We start from the raw sequence: 23,916 nt of genomic DNA on the forward strand, positions 1-23,916 counted from the left end.
CGGCAGAACAGTCTATGCCCTTGAGTCCGCGTCGCCTCCTTCACTTGTGTACAAAACCCTCTTCAACCACACCAGTCTATTATCTTCTCTCCATCCTATCCATCCTTCCCCGTTCCCTTCCCCAAATTTGGTTTCTAACGCTTCCCATACTCTCTTCACAGCAAGATCATCACCCCCTGTCGTCCTTGCAAAAGCCTTGAGTATGATCCAGATCGCTTTTCGATTAGGTGCTTTGATCCCTTTTCCTCCTTCACTGGTGGAAGGATGTAAAGTGAGGAAAGATTCGAAGAGCTCTTCAAGAGCATCCAACGTCCATCCTCCTTGTCCTTGTCCTTGTGAGTGATCGATCGACCTCGGTGGTTCTGCACTGAGCATACTCTCGCCTGCTGCTCCAGAACCACTTTGCCAAATCTCACTGATCCTTTCTTCGAAACTCCCCCTTCGTCGAATCAGGTTTGTCGTATTCCTCCTCACGTCCACTTCCAATAACCGTGCTACTTCGCCCAATTCTCCATTGTCGGAAGGTATCTCGCCATAGTCGCTGAAGGCTCTGAAGAGTGTCACATAGTCGATCACGCTAGGCGAATGTCCATCTTCGAAAATATGTTTGAGGATCGTGAGCGCTCCCGAGAAATTGGCTCGGTCGCACATTGCTCTCAAGAGGGGTGAATACGTTCGGCGGGTCGCTCGTAGACCCTCAGGTATCGGAATCCTTCTCGTCCTAGTCGACCCCTGAGGAAGAGAGGAAAGCAAGATCGCTTCGTCTGCCGGATCGGTAGGTCGAGGTCTGATCTTCGCATAGACGGGAACGACAGCGTCCCATCTTCCGATCCGGGCAAATGCCCAAAGAGCAAAATTGACCAATATTTCTTCTCCCCCCAATTCGTTAGTGGGTACTTCTTCTTCATCCTTGTACGCAGAAGCTTCTTCCAATACATGAGGAATCTCTTCCACTCGCTCTAGTCTGTCAAGCAAGACTAGTCGCGTGAGAAAAGAATAAGTGTCGTGCTTGAGACCTTCCCTCGTCATCTTATCCCACCAATCGTTCAATCTCGTTTCGTGCCCCGCCAAAGCGCATAGATACATCAATTGGTTGATTGAGGCTTTATACGTCTCCAATCGCTTGATATTGTCCGATGGAGGAAGCCCGCCTTTGAAGAGGGATTTGAATTGCGCTTCTGCTCGCAGGATATCTTTCGTCTTGACTTTGCGATTATATAAACTCTTCGAGCTGAGAATGAGAAGTTCTAAGCCTCGAAGAGCTTTCGTATCGTCACCAACGAGTTCGCGTAGTTCCTCGAATAACGGAGTAAGCTGTTCATTGGCCAACGCGCGACTGCCGCCTTCACGCTGCTGTAAGGTGTGTAAAGCTCGGATGACATCCTGCACCTCAGCTACCGTGAAAAGATGGGCTTGAGGAGAGGAAAGATATAGATCGGTGTACTTCTGATGCAGGTCCGTCGAGGTGATCTGTGCAGAGGAAGGGATTGAGTTGAGTCGAGCGAGAGTGGCGAGCTTCGTTGATCGTTCAGGTGGCGGGACCGTATGTCGAGCTATGGGGTTTGGTTTCGGTGATTCTGTCTCGGGCACAGAGGAGGAGACAGGAGCATTATCGGGAAGATTTCGAGTCACCGGGTCATGTATGCCTTGTTGCGCTGTTGGATACGTCGATAATGGGGATCCAAGCGACATATCAAAGGCGAGTCGGTTCGGCGGTGGAATAGAAATGAATGGCTCTCCAGTGCCTGCTAGGGTTAACGGAAGCATACTCCTTGCTGAGGTGGAGAAGGACTTTGGTCGAGATGAAAGCACTTTGAAGAACGCCGTTTGGGGGATTGCAATGTTGCCCGCCAACATCTTCAGACGCTTCTTACCCGCTTTCTGCTTGTTAAGATGCTTGAGCTTTCGGTCATAATGTCCTAAAACGATGACGGTCAACTGAAGTCTTGAACATGACTAATTGATCAGCCCACCTCCGTAGAGACCAGCCGTGACATCTTTTCTGAATGCGGACACATTCTCCCGCGCAATCACTCGAGCACCAACTGCTGCTTGGATGGACAGCTCAAACTGTTGTCGTGGGACTACCTCCTCTGCGATTGCAAGCGATATCAGCGCTGTCTCAATCTACGGAACGGAAGCTAGCTTACTAAGCTTTTTGACCCACGCTTTGCCGATGGATTGAGCCGCTGTACGATGGACGATCATCGCCAGAGCATCAACCGGTTTGGCATTGATGAGGATGTTCAACTGCACAGACCAGTCAGCCTTGGTCCCATATAGCACAGTGAGGGTAATGATATACCAGAAGTAGGTGGACATACCTTGACAAGATCGGACTGCTGATACCCCGCCTCTTCATAATCGAAAGACGCAAAACCAGAACTTGAACTCTTTAGCTCGGAGAAGAAGTCCGTCACAATCTCGGAAAGAGGTAGGGAGTATCGTAGGATAGCTCGATCGCTGTTCTCCAGTATCCGATACTCTTGCTGTACGCCACGATATCTCGAACAAAGATCCATCATCTCCCCGATATATTCTAGAACGGTCTTCGTCAGCTCGAAGTTTCAGACCATGGAGATCAGGCGATGCTCACCATTGGGTACAAAGATGGTCGAGTTGACTGAATGATCGCGCTTAGTTTGACCCCGCTTGGATGCAGTGTGGAACTCACTCATTGGTTCCTCCACATGGGCAACTCGTTGCTTCGAGTCTGTCACCTCTGGGAAGTCCACAGGATTTGAAACAAATGTCTCGCTTCCGTTAAGATATACAACTGAGAAAGTGGTCAGCCGTTGCCGAACGTGTACGATTGAACAAATCACTCACCTTTGTAAGGTACAGTTGGAGCTGTGACAATCACTTCTGAAGCATATTCGTCTTCTAACCGTTGACGGCTGCAGTACACCAAATTGAGCGATGTCGTGAAACGGCGGCGGAAAGGGACCACTCACAAGACGTCCATATGTAGTGTTCCCAAGAAACCCAATCGGAAACCTTGACTCAGTGCAGCTGATGACTCCCGTTGTACGGAGACTGGGGCATGGTCAGCTCTACCACTCCATGAGTTGTTCCATCAGTTCGCTCACCACTCCGGTCATTCAGAGTCAGCTAGGGTATGAATTAGCGCGATCATGACAAGATAGGTCACTCTGCTGTGTTACTTACCCTCTCTATAGACTCTTCCAGCTTCGGGAATTCTGAACTGTCCATGGGAAAGACACCGGCGTATACCTGAAAACAGCATAAGCATTTCACTCCGGGCTACTGATCTAGGTAACTGAATTTACCATCGCTTTCATGGGCTTGAATCCGGGCAAAGCCTCGACAGGTTTGTCCGCCCAGCAAATGGTGTCGCCGATGAAAGCTGATCGTTGTATCAGCATTCCTATTCCTATAAATTCAAAGCATTCGACAGAGGCGTACCTTCTTCCGAGTTCTTCATGTTGCAGACCATGTACCTAACAGAAGATTTCACAGATGATGTCAGTCAGCAAGGTACGACGGCTGACACCAGTAAGGATGCGACTCACCCGACTTGGCCATCTTTCAGCTCGTCGACGGGAACTTCCTCTGGGTTATGTATTCCCACCTCCAAGATCTCATATTTGCTATTGGCCTGAATGAACCTGATCTTATCGCCCTTCTTCAACGTGCCCGAGAAGATCCGGACAAGCGACACGACTCCTCGGAATTGATCGTAGCTAGAAACAGTACAAGTCAGCAACGATAACGTTAAGCCAAATGAAGTAGATGACTCACAAAGTATCAAAGATCAAACCCCTCAACTTGCCATCTTCACTCTCCCACTTCTTTGGCGAAGGCAGTCCCTCTACGATCTGCGTCAAGACTTCTTTCACGCCCAATCCGCTCTTCGCACTGATTCGCATGTGTTTATCTTTTGGTAATCCTAGCGAACTTTCTATCTCTTCGGAAGTTTCGACGGGAGAAGCGTGAGGTAAGTCGACTTTGTTGACAACGGCAAGTAAGGAAAGGTCGGCTTCTAAAGCGTGGTGAAAGACAGAGAGTGTTTGTGCTTGTATGCCCTCTAAAGAAGACCTTGTGTATCAGCATAAAGACCGATAGCCTTGATAGTATGTTCTACGCTGCTGCAACTTACGAGAACAATCTACCAATAACAAACCACCTTCACAAGCACCCAGACTTCTCGACACTTCATAACTGAAATCGACGTGTCCGGGTGTATCGATGATATTGATCAAATATCGATTCCCATCAGTATGTGTATGTATCAATGATACAGTTTGAGCTTTGACGGTGATTCCTCGCTCTCGCTCGACTTTGAGTTTGTCAAGGAATTGGGGTGATGAAGATGCGGGGACGGTGCCGGTCATCTAAGGGGTAAGTCAGCTTGAGAGCTTCAACCTCATAGTCGAAAAAAGGTTGATTGGACTGACCTGTAGTAATCTATCTGCTAGTGTTGATTTTCCATGGTCGATATGTGCTATGATTGATAGATTCCTATTCTCAAAACAAATCAGCAGAGCCGCGAAAATCAGAGGTACACAAAGTGACTAGACCCACCGTATTCTTTCCGGTGGAAATTCGCTCATGTCGATCCTTCTCTTTATCGTCTCCACATCTTTGCCGGCCCTCGCTCTCGCATAATCACTGGAAGAGAAATGTCGGATAGCTGGGATACTTCGCCTCGCTGTGGAAGATCCGACATCATGCCTAATAGTTGTCGAGAAAGAAGATACGGCGCGCTTTGCGACTGCTGTTGATGGATTGACGAGCGATCGGGAAAGTCCAAGTCGTCGTGTACAGTACAGACACAGTCGACCTGACCGAGTGAGAGCACTCATTCGGTATGAATTGTCCCAGGAGGATAGTTGGTATTGTACGACAGGTGTTATCGCAAAGAATATCAAACATACATACAACTGATCAACGGTTGCGGTAGACGGTCTATATATTTCTGTATGGTGGAGGTCAAGTTCAAACCACGTGATTCGCTGGTCGCTCGAGCGAGTTGTGTCATAACGACCGATGAGGTGCTCCGCTCAACTACTTCTTTGTAACACAGTCCTTGCCAACTTTGTTCTTCCACATCGACTCTATCCCAGCAGCTACTCAGAACAAGAGATCGCTGTCAAGATGCTTGCAAGTTCTACTGCTCGTTACCTCGCCAAAGGTATCACAGCATCGCCGGCACAAGCGATTCTGCTCAATGGCAAGGGTTTGCGAACGATGACCACGACTGCCGCTGCGACTCGTCCCACATCTGGGACGTACCGATCAAGAACCCATGTGCGAGATCAGGCAAGCGGTAACGTCAGTGCTGCACGACCTATGACAAGAACTTTGCACAGAAGCTTTGCCTCGTCTTCTCGAGTTTGTGCAGCGCCGCTACCACCTACTTCGTGAGTTAATCGCCTGCTTCTTGACTACCAGTACAGTAGACGCTGTGTTCGAATTACTCGTAAGCAGTGCGCTGACCTTACTTGTCCTGTATTGAATGAGTCTAGTGAGCAGACTATCACTCACGAAGAATACGAAGAAGTCTCCGAAGAGGATATGGACAAACTGCATGAGAACTTGGAAATTCTGTGTGAACAATATGGACCGGATGATTGGGAGGTCGAATATAGTGTGAGTGGAGATCGTGGTTCTGGTTGAAGTGCTGCCGCTGATGATTGAATCGACCACTCTCATCCCATCCCATCTCATCTATGCTGTGTATCACGCTGACTGATATCCTCCTGGTCTGACAATCGATATTTGTTCCTCGGATCACATTACCTAATCCATCGCTCTTATGAACTGCCCTTTCCTATGCCTCAACGTACCGCCTGCACCACAGTCCGGCGTAATGACACTCATCCTCCCTCCTCACGGTACCTACGTGATCAACAAGCAACCTCCCAACCTCCAAATATGGATGTCTTCTCCACTATCTGGTCCATCTCGATTCGAATATGTCGATGGGAAATGGACACATCATAGGAAGAGTGAGGTGACACTAGGGACTCTGTTAGAGGATGAGTTGAGGACGTTGTTGGAGAAGCAGGGTGTGGAGGGGAAGGATTGGGAAGGGACAGGGTTAAGTTGAAGTGAAAGGATATATGGGGAGGGTGGAGTGATGGGTGACGGGGTCAGCGATACAGTTTGGTTGGATTCGAGCCAGAGCGCACATTACTATGAGAGTAATATGACTTATAGTGAGACGATAATGATGATTTGCATGTTATGATACATATCCCACCTGATGAGTGCTACTCTTCCCTTTTGTTGGTCATCTACAGTATCTGTGTCTACATTGCTTGCCAAATTATCCGAGCAGAAACCGTTAGAATCAATCTACAATCACAACCAAGAAAATATTTTACAGTATAGGCGGAGAATTCGTCATCTGATCTGGCAAGATTCGTCACAAGAAGTCCAAGGAAAACGCGCAATCAGAGATGCACACTCGATATTGGACTATACGCCCAACCGGCAGACGAAAAGAGAGATACTTAGTTGGGAAAACAAGCCACGAACGTCGCCATCCGTTCTTTTGTCATCTTGACAGCTCGGGGACGTACTCTTGCTGACCACAGTAGGTAAAAAGAAGAATGCACTCTGTCAGCTTTGCTCCAACGATCTGGCACGAACAGCGGACTCACTTTCTCGCGGAGGTGCGAGTTGTTTACAAGACGGTTCTTTCTCAATGTGATCGTTGAGCTTGTCCTTACGGCCCTACTTAACCACATGATCAGTATCGTAGACGACAGGGAAATGTGCTTGGCCAATCATTACACTCACCCATCGCTTGTGGCATGCGGGACAGGCATACGGCTTGACATCGGCTAGTAGCGTAAAGTGATTAATTCAGATTGGAGTACCAAAACTGGAGCACTGATAGCACCACTCACTATGTTTACATCTTATATGACGCTGTGAGAGAATACAAATCATCGATCAGCAAAGTAGTGGGAGGTCCGATGACCGCGGGCAAGGCAAAATAACTGAATCGCATTCCTGAACTCACCTCAAGATCGTTCCGACGCGTGAACCGCTCGTCACACTTGAGACATTGGTGATTCTGTTTGCTCTGTTGTCACAAAGATATGGATCAGTCAAATGTGTCTTTCACGCTGTAACTGGCCTAATTACTCAACGTTGGCGGAAAGCTGACTTACTGGGGAGGAAGCGGTGCTTTCCGCTTTGTTTGTGTCAACTTTGACCATCTTGACTGAATTTGATTCCCCTAGCCCATTCGAGGAGGCAGGTCTCTTTCCCAAGCCTGAACCGATCCCACCTTCTACCCTGGCAACACTTTGTCTCGCACTTCGTCTCAAGGGATTGTCATTCCCTTGACTACTTTCTCTCTTCCAGATGGACCCGCTCAGAGGCGAGGGCGGTGACGACAACTGTTGCGACAAGGTGTTCGATGTCGGTCGTGATGATGATGACGGCGGCGGTAGTGGTAATTGTGGGAAGAGATTGTGAAAAGTAGCTGTTGTAGTGGTATTGAAAGCGGGAGAGGCGGGAAGATTTTGAGGGCTGGCGATTTGGCAGAACTGGATTGGGCTGGTGACGTGAGCTGTACTGTCGGATTGATGAAGTGACGGTTGAGAGACTATCCGAGTGTACGGACTGATCTCGGTACTCGACCGGGTTTGAATCATCCCATTGCCATAATCAATCAGACTGCTCAGCCCGCTGGGACAAGACACCCGTCGAGCGATGCCCAGCACAGGTGTCGAATCGCTTTCCGACCCGCAGCCCGAACTCGCATATACTCCAGGTCTCCGTTCCACTTGCCACTCCATCAGCGCTTGTCCTTGCGGCGCGTCGTACGTGGGTATGTCCCCACCTGCAGCAGGTAACATCCTAGGCCTTTGATCCATGTGAGCCAATGGCAAGGGGTTGGGTCTTTGTTCTGGGGGAATCCAACCGGTGATTCTTGGTGGAGAAGGTAGCGGTCTCACGGGATGGTCAGAGGGTGTAGTGAGGAATGCTAGAGACGGTCGAAACGACTTGCTGTTCAACGTACCGGTAGTCAGGTACGATGGTAGAGCTGATGGGGTTGGCGGTGGCGGCTGTACCGAAAGGGAAGGGATCTGGACGGGAAGCGTTCGAGGGACTCCGTTTCTGGGTGTCGACACCGTGAGACAGAAGGGTGGAGGGGTCGACTGGGACAAGGGGAGTGACGAAGAGTTTGAAGTGATCGAGGTCGAGCTGATAGTTCCCTCCATCGAGCGGCAATTTGACGCAACCGGATCAACACACTTCCTGAAGTCGGAACGTAAGTTCGCAGGGAGAGGACCGCGAGATGAGTCATTATCGATTGTGTTGCCGACAGGGTTGGACGTAGGAGGTCGAGTGCTAGATGCGGTCGTTGCTAAAGATGGTGCAAATGCTACATTGGAAGACACAAATCGTCGGGACGATTGTGTCATCGCCGTCTCTCGATCTGGCAGAACCTCTTGGAGACTGTATGTTGATTTCCATGGTCCTCCGGGGTGATAACTCAGCGGTAAAGTCTGTGGTGTGGTCGTGTTACTGGAAGGCACGGAGGTATAGGGATAATGAGAATGAATGTAGCTAGATACTTGAGAGGTAGCAATTGTCGGGGTTGGAGCACAATGCGGTTCAGAGTTCTGGTTCCATCTTCGCTGGTGCTCAGCAGCGAACGACTCGAAACTTCTCATTCCAACGTCGAAGGCCGTCTGTTGAGCATTACTCGCATTGTTATTATGAGTATACAAGGTCGATGCCACGTCTTGGTTCCCACTGTCGGCAAGGTCTCTACCGAACCCGAAACCAAAGTGGAATCCAGGAGTGGCGGATGGAAGGGCGTAAGGGTCGTTGCCCCAGGACCAGGAGGTTAGTCCGCTGTTCCATAAAACGGGCGAGGGCGCTGACAGTGCGGTGTCACTAGGTGGCAAGTTGTAATCGGCGTGGAAGGGCGCGGGCGCAGAGGCAAGGTCGGAATGATCAGGTGGGACTGTATATGGCGTTGCAGAGGTGGCCAAATGGTCATTGATATTGAGGTGAGACGAGTCATGAGGTTGTGGAGTAGCTATGTACAGTGGTGAGTTGTAGGTCGTGGTGTTGTTGCTGCTCATACCACTACGGGAGAGGCCCCGTTTGTTGTTGTCGAAAGTTAGGACCGATAGTTATCGCCCATTCGTTCTTTTGATGATCCGACTTGAAGTGAAGAAGGGTTCGTAGTCTAGTGTACTGCTATGGTCGTGGGATACTTTTTGGGGATGGCTTGAATACGTGAGGTTGATTGACTGGGGAGGATGATCTGTCGTTACTGTTGCCTTTGGACGTGTTGGGTAAGTGGCTTTGTTCCCCTTGTCCGTGTGTTTTCTCCTCTGATCGCTGGAGAACAAACACCATCAGTGGAGTTTCAGCCACCAGCAGACAATGACTTGGCAAACTCACTTTGATCACCGTCTTCGACAGGCTAGTCTGTACCATTCGTCTGGCACTATCCCGCACCGTCACCTTCCTTGGTCAAGGCAATAACACTACCATCCTCATCTAATTAAGTTTATTATCCTACCGCCAGTCCCTCTTTTTTCGTCTATTTTGCTTACAGTGTGGCTGCAAGCTGACGACATACGTACACATCCTCCTCCGTGCCTCCTTTCGCCTATTTTGGTGTTTTTCTTCGCCTAAACTTACATAAATGTATCATAGCTGAAGAGGGAAGAACAAGAGCAGAGGAGAAAATGGCCTTGACCCCTTTCCTTTGTGCTGAGCCGAGCAAGGCCCCTCCCCTCGGCGTGTTTGCGGGCTAGTCCCCCCCAACGCGGAGTGGGGCACAGTACTCGGAGCATTGGAGGGACCAAGGTTACGTCTGTGCTCTACTCTGTTTGTGTTGCCAGACTTGGGAAAAGAGGGAAAAGGAAGGATCATCTGTCCTTTCTTGACGTTACTTCAATCACTCACTCAACGTTACCATCATAATCAGCGCTCTGTCCTCTGTCCTTCGTCCCTTTTGCAAACCTAGACTACGCACTGACACACCCTTTTCAGACTCGAGGATACAATGAGCTCGAGCACATTTGATGCTTGACGACCGGCATTGCCGTGATGATTGGTTAGATCAGACCAGTGCACAAGGAACGTAACAGGTTGTGTGTGTAAGTAGAAAAACAGCGGAAGGATCTCTTGGAGAGGTAATCAGTGTCTGCGCTGGGCCCACTCGACATCGAGACCTTTCTTGCGAGGTCCGAGTTATCGAAGCGGAACGAGAGTAAACAAGGTGGCGTCTCTTCGCCCCGTGGCGCCCTCCTCCCCTCATACACTGAGAAGATTGGTAATAGTCATTAATGATGTCATCAAAAGACACAAGGTATACTGTACAACGATTGATATCTGCAGCTCGTGATTGAGTGACGAGATAGACTACAAAATTGATGTGAGAGTCGAGTAACTCCTGCGAACATCATCAGGCATAACACGATCAGCTCAATTACGATACCGAGTGAGGAGAGAGCGACCCACGATATGATTAGAACAAGAACCTGGATCAAAGCCCACAAGAACGGTACCCATCTGCTCGAGCGTCGTATCAGTCCCTGCTACGCCAGATTGAACAATTGCGCATTGACTCACGTTGACATGCTAAATCCTCCTGCTGAATACACGGCGGCCAAAGCGAACCCTACCACCGTCCCTGTGACGATAGAAATCAAAGCTGCTACGCTGACCGCAACAACTGGTAAGACCAATATCGGCCATAATGGCGGTCTCTTCCCCTTTCTTCTTTCCAAATTCTTCGTCAAAGGAGAATCGCCAGTTTTGCTTTGAAACGGTTGAAGGGGCGGAGGAGGAATACCGCCAGAAGAAATCGCATCGGTTCCGAGGGGTACGAAAGCTAGACTGGGTTTCCTACTACGTTGTTGAGAAGATGGTCGGGAGACGGTAAGAGATAAGAGGAGGGTGAATGAGGCGAATAAGGAGCAGATGAGGAAGAGAGCACCGAGGAGGAGGATCGTCCAGTATAATGTGAAATGCCATATCGCTGTGCGAGGGTTATCAGAATGATGTCAGCACAGGTTCTTGTTATCTGCTTTTCACCAGTCAACCTGTCCCCAAATATGATCCAACCCGTTAATCAGAAGTGAAAGGTCAACAGCAACAGTTCTCCGACAAGATGGAAAGCGGGGCAAATCAAAATACCGGAGTAGCTATCACCGAGCGAAGCACTGCCGAAGCCCAACACGCAAACACAAACCACTCACCCTCTGCCTCGTACAAGAACACCCCTCTCTGTTCTATTGTCGAATCGATCGTAGGTATATATAATGATGGGAAAGATGGCGTCTGATATCCATCAGGAATGGAGATGACCTAGCAGCATTGTGGAGAGAATCATATGAGTATGAACTCGATTAGGGAAGAGAACAGAGGTTTGGCTCTCAACTGAGCATGCTTGACGTCGAATCGACTCACCCCACGACCCCCTGATGGATCCAAAGCACTAGATAGTGTATTTCCCATCTTGACGATACAGCGTGTGTTGTTGGGGTGATCGATGAGTCTCACAGCGCTTACGCGGGGCAATTTGTTGCTATCTTGACATGCACATCGTATTTCTTCTCTATATTGTGATATTGTATTTCGTTGGGATCATATGCGTCGAGGTCGAGGACAGGAATAATGACAGCGACCGAGATGCAAAATGAAAGAGGAATGTGTTGACTTTCCGGCTATGCTGGTCATCGACGAAATGCTCTAGAACCAAACAATTTGCTTCCGTCACAATGCTTGTCAACTCCTGATCTGTTCTCTGCCCGCTGCAGTCTGTAACAAAGTACCACACTGACATGATGAGCAGCATTGAGCAGCAGGAGCAACAAGTGGACACTGCCGATGTAGCCACGCCATGCATTGTCAATCTCGTGATGTTCGTTATCAAGATGCAGCACTCTTGCCCTTTACGCCTTTCGCTTCTCTTCTCTTCTTTAACATCTCCATCCGTTGTTTCAGCATTGTGACTCTCGAGTCTGCGTCCTCCCTATATCACAGTGATCAAGTCAGCACAAGCTCCAGAACCCCCTCACCACCTCAATGCAATCCCAGTTGAAAAGAAAGACGACTCACTGTGCTCTCTCTTCCTCTTCTAATCTAGCAACAATATCTTCCCTCTCTTCTCTCTCCAATCTCGCTCTTCGTTCCGCTTCCGTCTCCTCAGGTTCTGTCTCTGCCTCGGCTCCTCCTCCTTGTCCATCCGGATTCTCTTCTGCCGGTATGATCCTCACTGGCGCTGCTTCGTATGACGCTTGACCGGGTATGACCTCTTTATACGTCGCGATTTTCCTCTTGCTCGCGGCGGTCGGAGGGACAGCGATAGTTGAAGTAGAAGGTGTGTCGACGTCGGAATTGAGAGAAGAGAGGAAATCGTCAAGTTCTGCATCGCCCGTTTGAGCCGGAACAGGGGCCGCCGCTGCAGCTACACTTGGAGCCGGAGCAGAGGATGGGCCTGGTTCGTCAGATGTAACAGCGACGGTCGGTCGATTCCCACTTGAGAAGAAACCAGCTGGTAGTCCAGCTGGTCCATCTTCCTCCTCTTCCTCTTCTTGAGGAACAGCAGTCTGCGCCGTTCTCGCTCTCTTCCCTCCTCCACCTGCACTGTCCTCTGCAGCTCGTTTCGATCTCGCTTTTTCTTGTTCGGCCTTTTCTCTCGCGACAGAGGTACGGTGTTGTTTTGTCAACAAATGTGCATCCCACTGTTTGACTACAAAATCCAATCCAACGAAGATATCAGCATTGTAAAACGGGGAATACACCTTTGGCTGTAAGACGCTGTCATACTCACCTGGGACAGCACAGATGGAACATCTCAATACTCCAGCTGCATTGTACGCGGCGTACGGATGCGATATTCTCGCCTCTGCCTTTTTGGCTCGGAGTAAGGATCGTGCGTCCATCGTTCTGTCGAGGTTGGGATAGGTAGATGACTGGGGAACGGGAAATGCAGAAGACGACCAAATGTTGATGAGGTTGATGAAAGAGAGTCACTTGGTTGTCCTTCGCTACGCGGGGAATACTTCTATTTGGTTCCGTTGACTCTGTGATCCTCCACACTTGACGACCACCAGCATAGTCCTGAGGTGTCTTTCGCGACTAATATTCATCTTGTGTTTTGCTGCCTGCTTTACTGCACCTCCGAGCTACCACCAGGACGGATCGACGACTCGAGACATGGCAAGCAGATCTGTACGATGACGTTGCTATTCCCGCCTCTCTGCCTGGTACTAGCTGTATTATCTTTCCTCAGCTCTGTTCTGGGCGATACGGAAATTGTAAACTTCCATCTCCCATTATCTACCACGACCACGAGACATATCACCCCTCCCGATGTCCCTCTCTTGATGTAAGTCCTCAGCTCATACTATCTTCCCATAGAGCAAAAGTCCGCGCAATCGATTGATATCTCCTATGTATCGTATAGATTATCCCCCTCCGAGACAATCACGATAAACCTGACTTCTTCATCGCCTGAAAGATGGTTCATGCTCGATTTTGGCGATTCAACATACACAAGCTGGACAATCAGAGCATCATGGCCTGGTTCTGTAAGTCTAACATCACCCCTTACCAACACTATCATTCGCTCCATTCTATACCGTCAGCGAATGAACTCAGAACCTCGGTGTCTCCAGCGCTAACATTTGGTTCGCCATTTAGTCCCCTACTCGAATCAAATTCATCGAACCATTCTCCCCTGGTTATTTCATAATCCACTCTTCTTCCCTCTCTCCACCTTTCCCTCATCCATTACTCCAACATATACCCTCATATCTCAAACCTTACTTTCCTTCTTCGACGAGGGGAAAGAGGAAGGTGAGGGGTTCAGACGATTTTGAAACTCTGTTACAAGTTACACTTGAACCGCTCCATCTGGGCGTCATTCCCCAGACTGCTATACCGGCAATTGGGTTGATTGTCCTTTTCGCCCTGGGTGCGGGGGTATGTGTGCCGTCTATCATCCATATTTTGGAGACGGCGAGAGATTGGGCGGATCAGAAGCAGGTTGTAGATGGGAAGAATGTGAAGATGGAATAGAAATGTATCGACAAGGGAAAGAAGTGAACGCCGTGTACGTGGAAAATAAGACCAAAGAAGGGTTCAAAGGGACAACAAACTTGGAGTCAATTCGATAGTATCATAGTAGAAGCACGAGTGCCTTTTCATCTATCACTGTACATGGTGTTGATGTACAACATAGCAATTCCAGCAACCAAGCGGCAAGTCCGTAGCTATTAAAGTACAACCGCCTCCTCCACACCTTCCATCTCCGCCACTTCTTCCGGTGTCATCGCCAAAGTCACCGTCGGTGCAGATGTCACGGCTGTACCGCTATGCGGAATGCCATTGGGAACTGACGTTATAGCGGTGGTCTCGGCCAAACGCATGAGACTCGCTCTTCTCTCTCGATTCGCATTCTCCTCTCGTCCAGCTATGATTGGCCAAAAATCCTCTTCGTCACTCAACGTAAACTACCAACGCAACACGTCCGATCGGCATTAGCTGAAACCCACTGAGATACAATGACCAACCCACCTCAGACTTGTACTCCACCACACTGGGTACTGGTAATCCGAATGGATGAACGACTTCCAACCTCCTACTCGCTCTCGTCTTCTCCCTCGCTATCAGCCTCCCATTCCGAGGACTCTCAGCGCGTTGTTTTGAGATCGCCGTCTCATCTTGAGATGTCTCACGTCGGGCAGCGGCTTCGATCAGACATGGGACGGCGGTGGACGTGATCGTAGGTGGCGGTGGTGGTAGCGGTCGCGACTGAGAAATGGCTGTGACCGGAGTAGGAGCGAAATTGAGAGTCGTTTGGATAAGGGTTGATTGTTGTTGTGCTGACAAACGAAGGCGGGATGATGAATCTTGAGGTGACGAGGCGGGTGGTGCTTGTGCCCCAGCGGGCGGTCTTGATCGACCTCGTCGATTCTGCGTTTCTTCTGAATCTTGCTCTTCTTGAGATTCGTCCTCTTCCTGCTCTTCCTCCTCAACAACTCTCGATTCACTCCTCTTTCGCTTCCCGTAAGTCTTCACTTCTTTCCCCAACGCCTTTGGCGAAGCACGACTCATCTCCACTGTCCTCGTCTTTCGGCTTGGACTGTCTTCTTCTGCAGCGTCGCCGGCTATACCACCTGTGGATCTGCGCTTTCTCTTGGCAGAAGCTGTCGAAGTATCTCGCAGCGCTGCGACTCGTGCAGGTAGGATGATTGGTGGTGGTGTGAGCGACATGGACTGCGATGCTCGTGACGGTGTTGATAGTCTGCTTTCCGCTCCACTGGGAGTATTCTGCGACTGTTTCGGTCTAACATATCATAGTCGGTCAGTCAGTACGTCCTTGCTCGCCATGAAATGAAAGGAGTCAAGAGAGCTCACTTCTTCTGCTCGGCTGGTAGCAGCTCTTCATAACGCTTCATGACTTCCTCTCCCTCCCTCACCAACCTATCTCTCAACCAATCCACTCCAACCTCTTTGATCTTCTCCCTCCCTTTTGCCCATTCGTCCGGACTACGAGACAAGATCGTACCGACAATAGTAGCCCAAGAGAATTTTGACATGTTGCGGAGGAGATCGATTCTCGAACGCATTTTGTATCGCTCGAATTGGAGTTTCTCCTTCTCGCGGATCCGTTGACGTCTCTCGAACACTTCGTATTTTCGATGTAGGAGATGATAGTATGCGTCAGAGGTGTCTTCGAGGACCTGTGGGATTGGATAGCACAGACAACACGGGACAGGTAAAGTGAGGGAGAGCACATTTGAACGGAAGGATCAGCAAGTCTCCTATATTGTTTACATATCAATGCACTGTATACACTCACCTCTTCTCCTATCGCAGCCCTCCTCAACCTCTTCACAGGACTTGTCACCCCCTTCCCTTTGCCCAAACCAAATACCTCCAACTCCTCCTTGGCTTCCTCTTCATCATCTTCCCCGGGCTTCACCATCACCCAGCTTGGAGTCTCGATCCTTTCCTCTTTAGTCAACTTGTTCTCACCGTCCGTGTCTATCCTCTCGCCTTTATGGCGAGACGGTGTGAGGGTGATGGAGGGTGTGGTAGGTTGATTGAGGAGTTGGGTCTGAGTCGGAGGGGGAGTGACGAGGTTAAGGGGGATGGAAGTGAGATGGATGGGAAGGCTGTCTGGTGGTGTCGATGAAGGTTCGCCTGTGTGTCAATGGATTACAATGTCAGCTTGGACTGTATATGCAAAGGAATTTTGATGTGAACGTACCCCACCGCTCTAACCAATCCACTACCATCTCCTCTACCTCCCTCATCCCTTCTGCGCCCCCACCTGCTGTTCTCCTAATTCTAGCAGGTAAAACGCGTCTTTCCACTGCTTTTCCCTTGCCCTTCGTATCTGCATTAAGTTTGCCCGAACCAGCATCGCCAGGAGCAGCGTTCCGTTCTAGAGTCATCATGGGCTTTGAAGACGGCCCTGCGTATTGTGTGTCGGTGCCGATGTCGGTGCTGGACATGAACATGGAAGTGGGTGATGACGACGATGGACCAGCTTCCATTTCGGACGAGCTAAGAGCTAATGGGTCTGGACTATGTATGCTCGTATAGTCAGATGAACCGGGCGCAGAATCATGTATGATCGTTCCGAGCTTCAGACCCGGTGGAGGGTTAGTCTTGTACTTTGACAAAGGTGTCGAAGTTGTAAGAGGTGTAGAACGTCGTGTAGAAGGGGATGGTGATGGTTTCGGTTTGATAGGTGACATTGTTGGAGCTGCTGCTCTGGACGCCAGATACCGCGTCGCTGGGAACGAGAGGCTCAGCGAGCTAGAATCACTCTTTGACCCAAGGTGCGGCAATGTAGACACCGAGGTGAGGAGAAAGGGATGACGAGTTTAGTAAGTGGGCCGAAATGAACGACGGAAATCAAAACAAATCAAAGTCGGTTTCACAGTTCGTTCGCCGGTCTTGATAGTTCAGCAAGCTCACTCTCATCCATCGACATCGACATTCATTCAACCACACTTCTTCAGCATTTGCTAGTGATATCGTCGTGATCAGATATTCATTCTCCCAAGATGCCCCTGATATCCACCCCGTATGTCATAGATTCTTCTGCGCTTGAGGCGAGGTTCATAAAGCTGATTTTGACTTATGGTTGCTCGTAGCTTTCCCCACGTTGCCAACTCGATCAATGGACCTACAGCACCTGCTGCGACGTTCCTTATCTTCTACTCTGATTACGTAGACGGTCAAATGTGGTGTCCTGTGCGTATACAGCGATACATCTCATATCATATGTACCGAGACGGAGCTGACTTATTCCTGAACCGAACTTAGGATTGTCGAGCGGTTGAAAGTACTGTCAAAGAAGCCTTTGATGGACCTGAGAAGCCTAGTACGTTTGACACTCCGTTCGAAGCTTTACTTTGTGTACTGACGGGTATTGGGTTGTGCATGGAACAGAGGGCATCATCAATTGGGTTGGTATCAAGGAAGAGTGAGTAATACCCAGCTTCCTTCCAATCGTAGCAGCTAGTCGTCGTTCTCGCTCCTATGATGCATTCGCACTGCTGACTCTGCATCTTTGAACGCACTGCTGACTCTGCATCTTTGAACAGATGGAGAAAACCGAACAACAAAGCTCGAGTAGATTACAACGTCGTAGGCATTCCTACGATCATCAGAATCGAAAACGTGAGTACGAGATGGGCTTCACCACACTGCTACCGTTTCCCCGGCCATCTAGACAACCAAGTCCGACGACCGGTCGGTGTGCTGATAGGCTGCTACCACACGCTCGTAGGGTAAGGAGACGGCTCGACTGGTCGAAGATGAGATTCTGGACAAGCAACGATTCGAGGCGTTCTTGAAGTAATACATTACTACAAAAGTCTTAGTGGAGAAGAGGAGAATGTCCAGACAACATTGAAAGGGCATTGAACAGATAGTAAAGACATTACAACTGAGCCATGATAGCGCTGAACATAATGATTTGGGACTGGGCAAGACATATATCTCTTATGGCATGACAAACAGATCTATCTACTACATTCTATTGTTGTTGCAACACACGGGAACTTTGTCGATACAATTCCTTCAAAGAGGCTTCTGACCATTACTTCTGCTTCTTCTTCTTCTTTCTTCGTCGCCATCTTCGAAATCGCCATCGTCTTCTTCTTCTTCTCATTCCCTTTGATAAATGTTATGACTTCATCCAGTTCGCTCTTCCCTCCCTAAAGACAGATTCGACAGGACTACTATGCCAGCGGCGTGCTAAACCCTTTCGGCGAACCGACAGGCGATGATCCAGCCGAACTACAAGCAGAACTCGCAGAAGGGACAGAGCTCGATCGTCGCACATGTGTTTGTGTCTGTCCGGTATAGGACGAGATGAGCGGAGTGGCGATGGAAGCAATTCGCGTCGTACGGGGGAGATGAGATCTGCCTCGAGATTTTGGTGTGAAGAAGGGATTGTTATGAGAGGTGGAGATGGGGCTGGGTGATAGCGTGGATGTTGGTGGTGTTGAAAGGTGGGATGACTGCTGTTCAGAGTGGATTAGTATTGGAGTGTTACAGGAGCCCGCAGTGTTGGACGATGAGTATAGCAGCAGAGGATGTCTGTGTGAGGAGATGGGAGTGACGAGAGTAGCTACTCACAGGTATCGGCGGCAAGTCCAGTCCCAATCCCATATCCGACGTCGAGCTCGTCGACCCCCTTCCTTCTTGTCCTCTGCTCGTTTCTGTTTCGATATGCTCCTGCTTCGCTCCAATCTGCAACTTCCTCTTCTCTTTCTTCTCCTTCTGTTCTCGGAGATACTCCAAATACCGCTCGTACTCTACCTCGTCAGGAGGTTCGGTAGATGGTAATGCTGCCAAAGCAGCGGCGAATACGAGAGAAGCGAGGATGAGAGGCATGGTGTGTTGATGTGACGAGGTCGAGAAGAACAAGATCAAGACAAGTGTTCTGCTAAGCTACGGGGCCTTTGACCGAGAGAGATGGTGTGATCGTTCGACAAAGTTGATGATCGGTGATTGAACGACCTACGAAAAACACATAAGTCAGCGTAAGATCGGCTGATATCCGACATTTGCTGAGACAAGTACTCACTCTTCAGCCAGATGAAGATGACGAGGTGCACTTTCGTTCGTACTCTTCTCGTCTCTTTCAGCACGAGCGAGTTGATATGATTGTCAAAGCCGACTGGTAAGTTGAATGATCTCGTCTTTTTCGTATAGATAGATGTGTGTGTTGTCAGACAAAACACTATGAGTATTGTGAACAAACGTTCAACAATGCTAGAGTGGTAGGACGACTTTTTAGCACAGACTTAGTGCTTGTGCTTTGTGCAAGACGGACAGAATCGCTCCAATTGCATACTAACTCGCACTAACGAACGTACGAACATTGGACAATTGTACGGTAGGTCCAATTTTCCATTGGAACCAGGGTCCCATTAATTGGCTTATCCTGAAATGACAAGAGACGATCTCCCGCTTCCAGCTGCTTTCTCTCTCTCCAATGAGCACCGCCATTGTAGAGTAGGGAGAGACTAAGGAGAGGCTTGTCTCTGCGGTGACGATACGACCAGACCGCCGGAAGAGACATGTTTAATAAACCTAAATCAATTATCCCTGATCTAAATCTGACATCCGATAGGGATGTTTTTCAGGTGATTTTGGGTTATCTATTACGGTATAAATCTGTACGCTTTCGGACATCAGAGGTCTGTCACTCCTTTGTATACGACACAAATAGTCAGTGTTTCTCACGCACAACATGTCATGTGTACATGTACATGTTTCTACTATGACAATAAGAGTTGCCCACTCGGAGACAGGACTCGGTTCTCCTCCGAGCAGGTTACGTATCGACTTCGACCGTCCTATAGATATTTTCACACATCGTGCTTCTTCGTCTCCGGTTCTTGTCTATCGGGTGAGACAGAGAGTCGTTCGATGTGGTTCAGGAGATAAGACAGGTTATTCCCATCGAACACTACCTCGTCATTCCGTGGTTCGATGTTGATCTTCTGATCGAGGGCGCGGATGATTGACATGGATATCTTGGCGGTCTGTTTGCACGAAGCGACCAGTTAGTGAAATTGATCGTGCTTGTTGTGTCAAGGACCATCTCGACTTGACTCACCTTGAGGAACGCTTCTGGCAGCTCATCGTCTACTTGGTCGTCAAGTAGTTTCTCGTGAACCTCACTTGCATCGATGAATACAGTATTCGTGTTTGGACTCGCATCGTCTCGCGTTTCATCTTCCACAACCTCATCCACTGGATTCTCGGTCGATACCCCCCTCATCCCTTCCGCGATACCACTCACAACACTCCTCAACCTCTCAATCTCCTCTCTCAATCCTCCAATCTCATCCCTTACGTTGGGTACAGTCGGCAACCCGGACCTGAGTATAGTTTGTCGAGGAGGCGGAGTGATGAGAGGTGAATCTTCAGTTGAGGTCGTGCTGGTGGTAGACGAGCCGAGGGCATCAAGTCGACGATTGTTGGTACCTCGAGTCGGCGTTTCCAGGTTCTGGAAATCGGTCCCTGTCCCAGGAGATACCCCGGTGTGGTCCCCCATTTCTTGATCTATCTCCGATTCCGAACCAGCATCGACGATCTGCGGTGCACCTCCCAGCTCTGTTGGCTCTGCCGAGAAGAAATCGGGGAACAGCGCGCCTAGCTGTTGTCGCACATACGCCATCCAAACTTCATCTTGATCTTGTGCTATTCCCACATCATACCTGACTTGCTGTTCTTCCTCCATCGACAAGAATCCCCCTCCTTCTGAAGTTGGATCTTCGTTCTGTCGCGAATCATGTTCGTTCTCGTTGACTAACGCCGCGGCGGGAGAGGCTTGGGAGGGAGCAGATACGAACGCATATTGCATAGCGCCTGAGATCCTTCTGCCTTGACTGTGAGCATGAACGGAACTAACACGAGCGCGAGGACCTGAACGTGCACTGACAGAGCGTTGGGTGTAGTCGACACCAGATTGAGGAGGTATGTTGGCCTCATGATCAGATAGGATCCTGGGGTTCGTGAGTGACGAGATCCAGCCCTTGGGACGTCGATTCGGGATCGTGTGTTTCGCAACGGGTCCTGGAGACGAAGACGCGGGTAGCACTTTTGCACTGTGAGGACCAGGAGGAGTGGTAGGAAGTGGGATCATGCGTGCGTCGAAAGTGGTGTCTTTCAAACCACCCGTGGTCGCTTTGATCGAACTTTCTTGTTTTTCGTTACCACTGTCACGATCATGAGGATCCGCATCTGCGGGAACGGTAGGGGCCGAGCGCTGTACAATCTTCCGGGGTCGACATCGTGTCAGCACAAATAAGTGGCCAATCGCTACAACAGCGAAAACGTTGGATCAGATGAGTGACCATAGGACACTCACAATCTCGTTGTTCGCCGTCGCCACATCTGTTCTACCTTTACCGGCTTCCCGATCTACCCTCCTCAACGTCATGTAACTCCTCTTCTTCTCCTGCTTGGGGTCCTGCTTCTCCTTACTATTGCTTCTCTCACTGTCTAAAAGAGGCTCTACTCCATTGGCGGGTATTGAGGGCTCGGGAGATTGAGGGAGTGGGATCAGGAAAGGGTCGATACCGGACTGGTCGTCCATTGTCGGCATGATGATTTGATCGTTGCCAATAGACTATTTTTCGAATGAAAAGCAAAGTGGTGAGTAATGGTATTGGAAGAAGGGAATGCAGGCGATGTTGTTTTGAGCAGTAAACACGGTGCACGGTTCTCAAACTATACAATCAGGGATTGTGTGTGTATCAATGTTTACATTTGTGTATATCGCGGTGGTCTGTGCACAACAGGTATATATATAATACTACCACAACTCGTCCGTTATGATGACCGAATTCAGCAACCCATGTATCCTCTTTCCTTATCATCCTTCGTGTCCAACCACAATTTAAATTCTCTCAGATCATCGCTATTTATCACCGCTGCACCCGACTTCCAAAGCACTTCCCACATTTTTCTTCTCAACCATCTAGGTTGTCTCGCGACACCCCACCATCTACTTTGTATCCCCTTTCCTCTCGCTATTGCAGAAAACAATTTCAAGTTACACCAGAATGGATTTGATCCGCCCTTATCGGAGCCTGGTCCGAGAGCGAGATAATCCAATAATGGGAATTTCGAAGATGCCATAGGGGAGATTGTCTTGTCCCAATTGAAGGTGGTAGATGGTCCGAATGATGTAGTTGGGATAGTGTACGGCTCACTAAGTTCGAGAAGTGGCGCGTCATAGAAAATATATCGAAGAGCAGAATAGTATACTCGAGGGATGGGAGTAGATCCTGTTCCGATGATCGTGAGTGGACCTCGGGTCCAAATACCAGTAGATACGTTGTATGTCGTCAGATAACCCTTGTCGAGAAAGGGCTGCAGTTCGGCAATGAGGTATGGCCATATACAATCACCGTCGTTCTTCTGCCACGTCCAGGCAATACAATGGTCAGCATCGTCACTTTCTCTCGCGCAAGCTCCGCGTTACGCTCACCATGTCAATCAAGATGCCTACATTGGCATCAGGATCATCTTCGTACAATCCCACCCATTTCCTATCTCGCATGAGAGACGAGTTGACAGCCGCACTATTCCTGTCTAAGACCGCCATCAGAGGGTCAAAGTAGAGCTGCTTGACCGTTCGATGATAATTGAGGTCTTTATCGGTATGTCCAGCGAGAAGGGTGAGGGAAGAATTCAAACGACTTGAGTTGTTCATTTGGTCGATGAGACTCCTCGCAGAAGGCGCGGCAAGACCAAGATGAGTATCAATCTCGATGAAGCCATATCCAAGGCTCAGGGCTAGGACCTACAAGAGCGAGACATCAGTATTTGAGCGAAGGCACTGTTGAAAAGCTGTCCAACACGCACTAAGGCATCCTGCCCTTGCATCTCATCATTGTGACTTGAGGCCCAAATCCTCTTGATGCCGGTCGTTGCCTTCGCATTGGAGTCATTCACAGCTGTGCGAAGTGATCAGCGGGTTATGCACTTGTCATCTTGCAATGACGAAGAGCGGACATACCTAGCGAGGTGAAACTGGCAAATGTCTAAGGTATGTGCATCAGCACTCCATAACCAGTCTCAAAGAGAGAGCACGTGGAAATGGTCATGTTAGAACAGATCTGCATTTATGTATGCTGATGCCAACTCACAGGCTGAGCTGTTCCGTTCATTGAGCCATGCCAGATTCCAATCCACACGTAGAACACGAGCGTGATGGTAAGACAGCCAACTCCTGCAGCTATCCATCCCACATATCTTCCTACTTTCCGCCTTCTCCGTCTACTTCTCTCTGTACCATCTGAGAAATGGGTATACGCGCCAAGCAACGGTGTATCAACGTCAATGACATTGGGTAGCGGTCTACTCGTCTTTGGTGTTTTTGGAAGTGGAAATGATAAGCTATGCTTCGTTTTGAGGGATGCAATAGTCAGGGAGTGGGGAAGGTTAGTGGACGAGCGCAGAGGTGATGGTGATAAAGTTGACGATGGTAAAGTATTGAATTCGAGTATAGATTGACGTGGTGATTGGGAGAGCGAGCAATCTCGTGCTGAAGGCGAGTGTAAGGATGAGCGCTGCGCAGTGTTCGTTTCCTGCATCCTGCCAGGTCGACGTTGATTTGGCCGTGATGTCGAACGACTCTAGAAGTGTCTTCTATATATCTATAACATGGTCCAACACGAACGACCACGCTACTCGAAAGACAAAAAGGAGTTTAGCATTTTGATGAAAAGAAACTTTCTCATTGTCTTTGTCTCTGTGGTTCGTGGTGGTGCGGCTATAATGCTACCCTTCAAAGGAACGAAGTACGACATCGTCGATCGACCCCGTGGCATTAGGTCTATTTATGGCCAAATCAACTAACTCGCGAGCCTACTGTATCTTCCGCCCAGCATGTCGATAGATGCTGGACAA

General features: G+C 49.3%; 11 protein-coding genes across 11 annotated transcripts; 3 read left to right on the plus strand and 8 right to left on the minus strand.

The window, feature by feature from the left end:
- Positions 1 to 12: 12 nt before the first annotated feature.
- On the minus strand, positions 13 to 4,826 carry CI109_104881 (GTP-binding protein LepA; the record flags this gene model as incomplete). Its single annotated transcript, XM_032007720.1, has 17 exons — positions 13 to 1,919; positions 1,974 to 2,093; positions 2,151 to 2,250; positions 2,325 to 2,539; positions 2,597 to 2,623; positions 2,675 to 2,776; positions 2,830 to 2,897; positions 2,955 to 3,036; positions 3,090 to 3,111; positions 3,169 to 3,234; positions 3,291 to 3,367; positions 3,427 to 3,461; positions 3,534 to 3,704; positions 3,763 to 4,048; positions 4,121 to 4,355; positions 4,419 to 4,482; positions 4,546 to 4,826. 17 exons carry the CDS (start codon positions 4,824 to 4,826, stop codon positions 13 to 15), a joined length of 3,858 nt encoding a protein of 1,285 aa, XP_031857977.1.
- A 184-nt stretch (positions 4,827 to 5,010) lies between these two features.
- CI109_104882 (iron donor protein CyaY) lies at positions 5,011 to 6,073 on the plus strand (the record flags this gene model as incomplete). Its single annotated transcript, XM_032007721.2, has 3 exons — positions 5,011 to 5,384; positions 5,490 to 5,613; positions 5,825 to 6,073. 3 exons carry the CDS (start codon positions 5,011 to 5,013, stop codon positions 6,071 to 6,073), a joined length of 747 nt encoding a protein of 248 aa, XP_031857978.2.
- Positions 6,074 to 6,479: 406 nt separating this feature from the next.
- CI109_104883 (uncharacterized protein) lies at positions 6,480 to 9,077 on the minus strand (the record flags this gene model as incomplete). Its single annotated transcript, XM_032007722.1, has 6 exons — positions 6,480 to 6,553; positions 6,630 to 6,702; positions 6,769 to 6,812; positions 6,879 to 6,900; positions 6,995 to 7,057; positions 7,146 to 9,077. 6 exons carry the CDS (start codon positions 9,075 to 9,077, stop codon positions 6,480 to 6,482), a joined length of 2,208 nt encoding a protein of 735 aa, XP_031857979.1.
- Positions 9,078 to 10,371: 1,294 nt separating this feature from the next.
- Positions 10,372 to 11,469, minus strand: CI109_104884 (uncharacterized protein; the record flags this gene model as incomplete). Its single annotated transcript, XM_032007723.1, has 5 exons — positions 10,372 to 10,402; positions 10,471 to 10,521; positions 10,582 to 10,990; positions 11,211 to 11,319; positions 11,422 to 11,469. 5 exons carry the CDS (start codon positions 11,467 to 11,469, stop codon positions 10,372 to 10,374), a joined length of 648 nt encoding a protein of 215 aa, XP_031857980.1.
- Positions 11,470 to 11,883: 414 nt separating this feature from the next.
- Positions 11,884 to 12,899, minus strand: CI109_104885 (uncharacterized protein; the record flags this gene model as incomplete). The annotated part of the gene is made up of 3 exons (XM_032007724.1): positions 11,884 to 11,986; positions 12,073 to 12,706; positions 12,788 to 12,899. 3 exons carry the CDS (start codon positions 12,897 to 12,899, stop codon positions 11,884 to 11,886), a joined length of 849 nt encoding a protein of 282 aa, XP_031857981.1.
- Positions 12,900 to 12,960: 61 nt separating this feature from the next.
- On the plus strand, positions 12,961 to 14,037 carry CI109_104886 (uncharacterized protein; the record flags this gene model as incomplete). Its single annotated transcript, XM_032007725.2, has 4 exons — positions 12,961 to 13,028; positions 13,076 to 13,345; positions 13,424 to 13,547; positions 13,660 to 14,037. The coding sequence occupies 4 exons, from the start codon at positions 12,961 to 12,963 to the stop codon at positions 14,035 to 14,037; spliced, it is 840 nt and encodes a 279-aa protein (XP_031857982.2).
- A 197-nt stretch (positions 14,038 to 14,234) lies between these two features.
- CI109_104887 (uncharacterized protein) lies at positions 14,235 to 16,727 on the minus strand (the record flags this gene model as incomplete). The annotated part of the gene is made up of 5 exons (XM_032007726.1): positions 14,235 to 14,471; positions 14,536 to 15,307; positions 15,379 to 15,704; positions 15,824 to 16,167; positions 16,235 to 16,727. 5 exons carry the CDS (start codon positions 16,725 to 16,727, stop codon positions 14,235 to 14,237), a joined length of 2,172 nt encoding a protein of 723 aa, XP_031857983.1.
- A 312-nt stretch (positions 16,728 to 17,039) lies between these two features.
- Positions 17,040 to 17,839, plus strand: CI109_104888 (uncharacterized protein; the record flags this gene model as incomplete). The annotated part of the gene is made up of 6 exons (XM_032007727.1): positions 17,040 to 17,059; positions 17,130 to 17,229; positions 17,302 to 17,359; positions 17,428 to 17,461; positions 17,583 to 17,658; positions 17,768 to 17,839. The coding sequence occupies 6 exons, from the start codon at positions 17,040 to 17,042 to the stop codon at positions 17,837 to 17,839; spliced, it is 360 nt and encodes a 119-aa protein (XP_031857984.1).
- Positions 17,840 to 18,221: 382 nt separating this feature from the next.
- On the minus strand, positions 18,222 to 18,879 carry CI109_104889 (uncharacterized protein; the record flags this gene model as incomplete). The annotated part of the gene is made up of 2 exons (XM_065967573.1): positions 18,222 to 18,506; positions 18,622 to 18,879. The coding sequence occupies 2 exons, from the start codon at positions 18,877 to 18,879 to the stop codon at positions 18,222 to 18,224; spliced, it is 543 nt and encodes a 180-aa protein (XP_065823645.1).
- Positions 18,880 to 19,859: 980 nt separating this feature from the next.
- CI109_104890 (uncharacterized protein) lies at positions 19,860 to 21,604 on the minus strand (the record flags this gene model as incomplete). Its single annotated transcript, XM_065967574.1, has 3 exons — positions 19,860 to 20,036; positions 20,111 to 21,274; positions 21,368 to 21,604. The coding sequence occupies 3 exons, from the start codon at positions 21,602 to 21,604 to the stop codon at positions 19,860 to 19,862; spliced, it is 1,578 nt and encodes a 525-aa protein (XP_065823646.1).
- Positions 21,605 to 21,846: 242 nt separating this feature from the next.
- CI109_104891 (uncharacterized protein) lies at positions 21,847 to 23,600 on the minus strand (the record flags this gene model as incomplete). The annotated part of the gene is made up of 5 exons (XM_032007730.2): positions 21,847 to 22,422; positions 22,493 to 22,807; positions 22,870 to 22,961; positions 23,024 to 23,048; positions 23,154 to 23,600. The coding sequence occupies 5 exons, from the start codon at positions 23,598 to 23,600 to the stop codon at positions 21,847 to 21,849; spliced, it is 1,455 nt and encodes a 484-aa protein (XP_031857987.2).
- Between the last annotated feature and the right edge of the window lie 316 nt (positions 23,601 to 23,916).

Source organism: Kwoniella shandongensis, chromosome 8 (genome assembly GCF_008629635.2).
Source record: "Kwoniella shandongensis chromosome 8, complete sequence".
Taxonomy (NCBI): domain Eukaryota; kingdom Fungi; phylum Basidiomycota; class Tremellomycetes; order Tremellales; family Cryptococcaceae; genus Kwoniella; species Kwoniella shandongensis.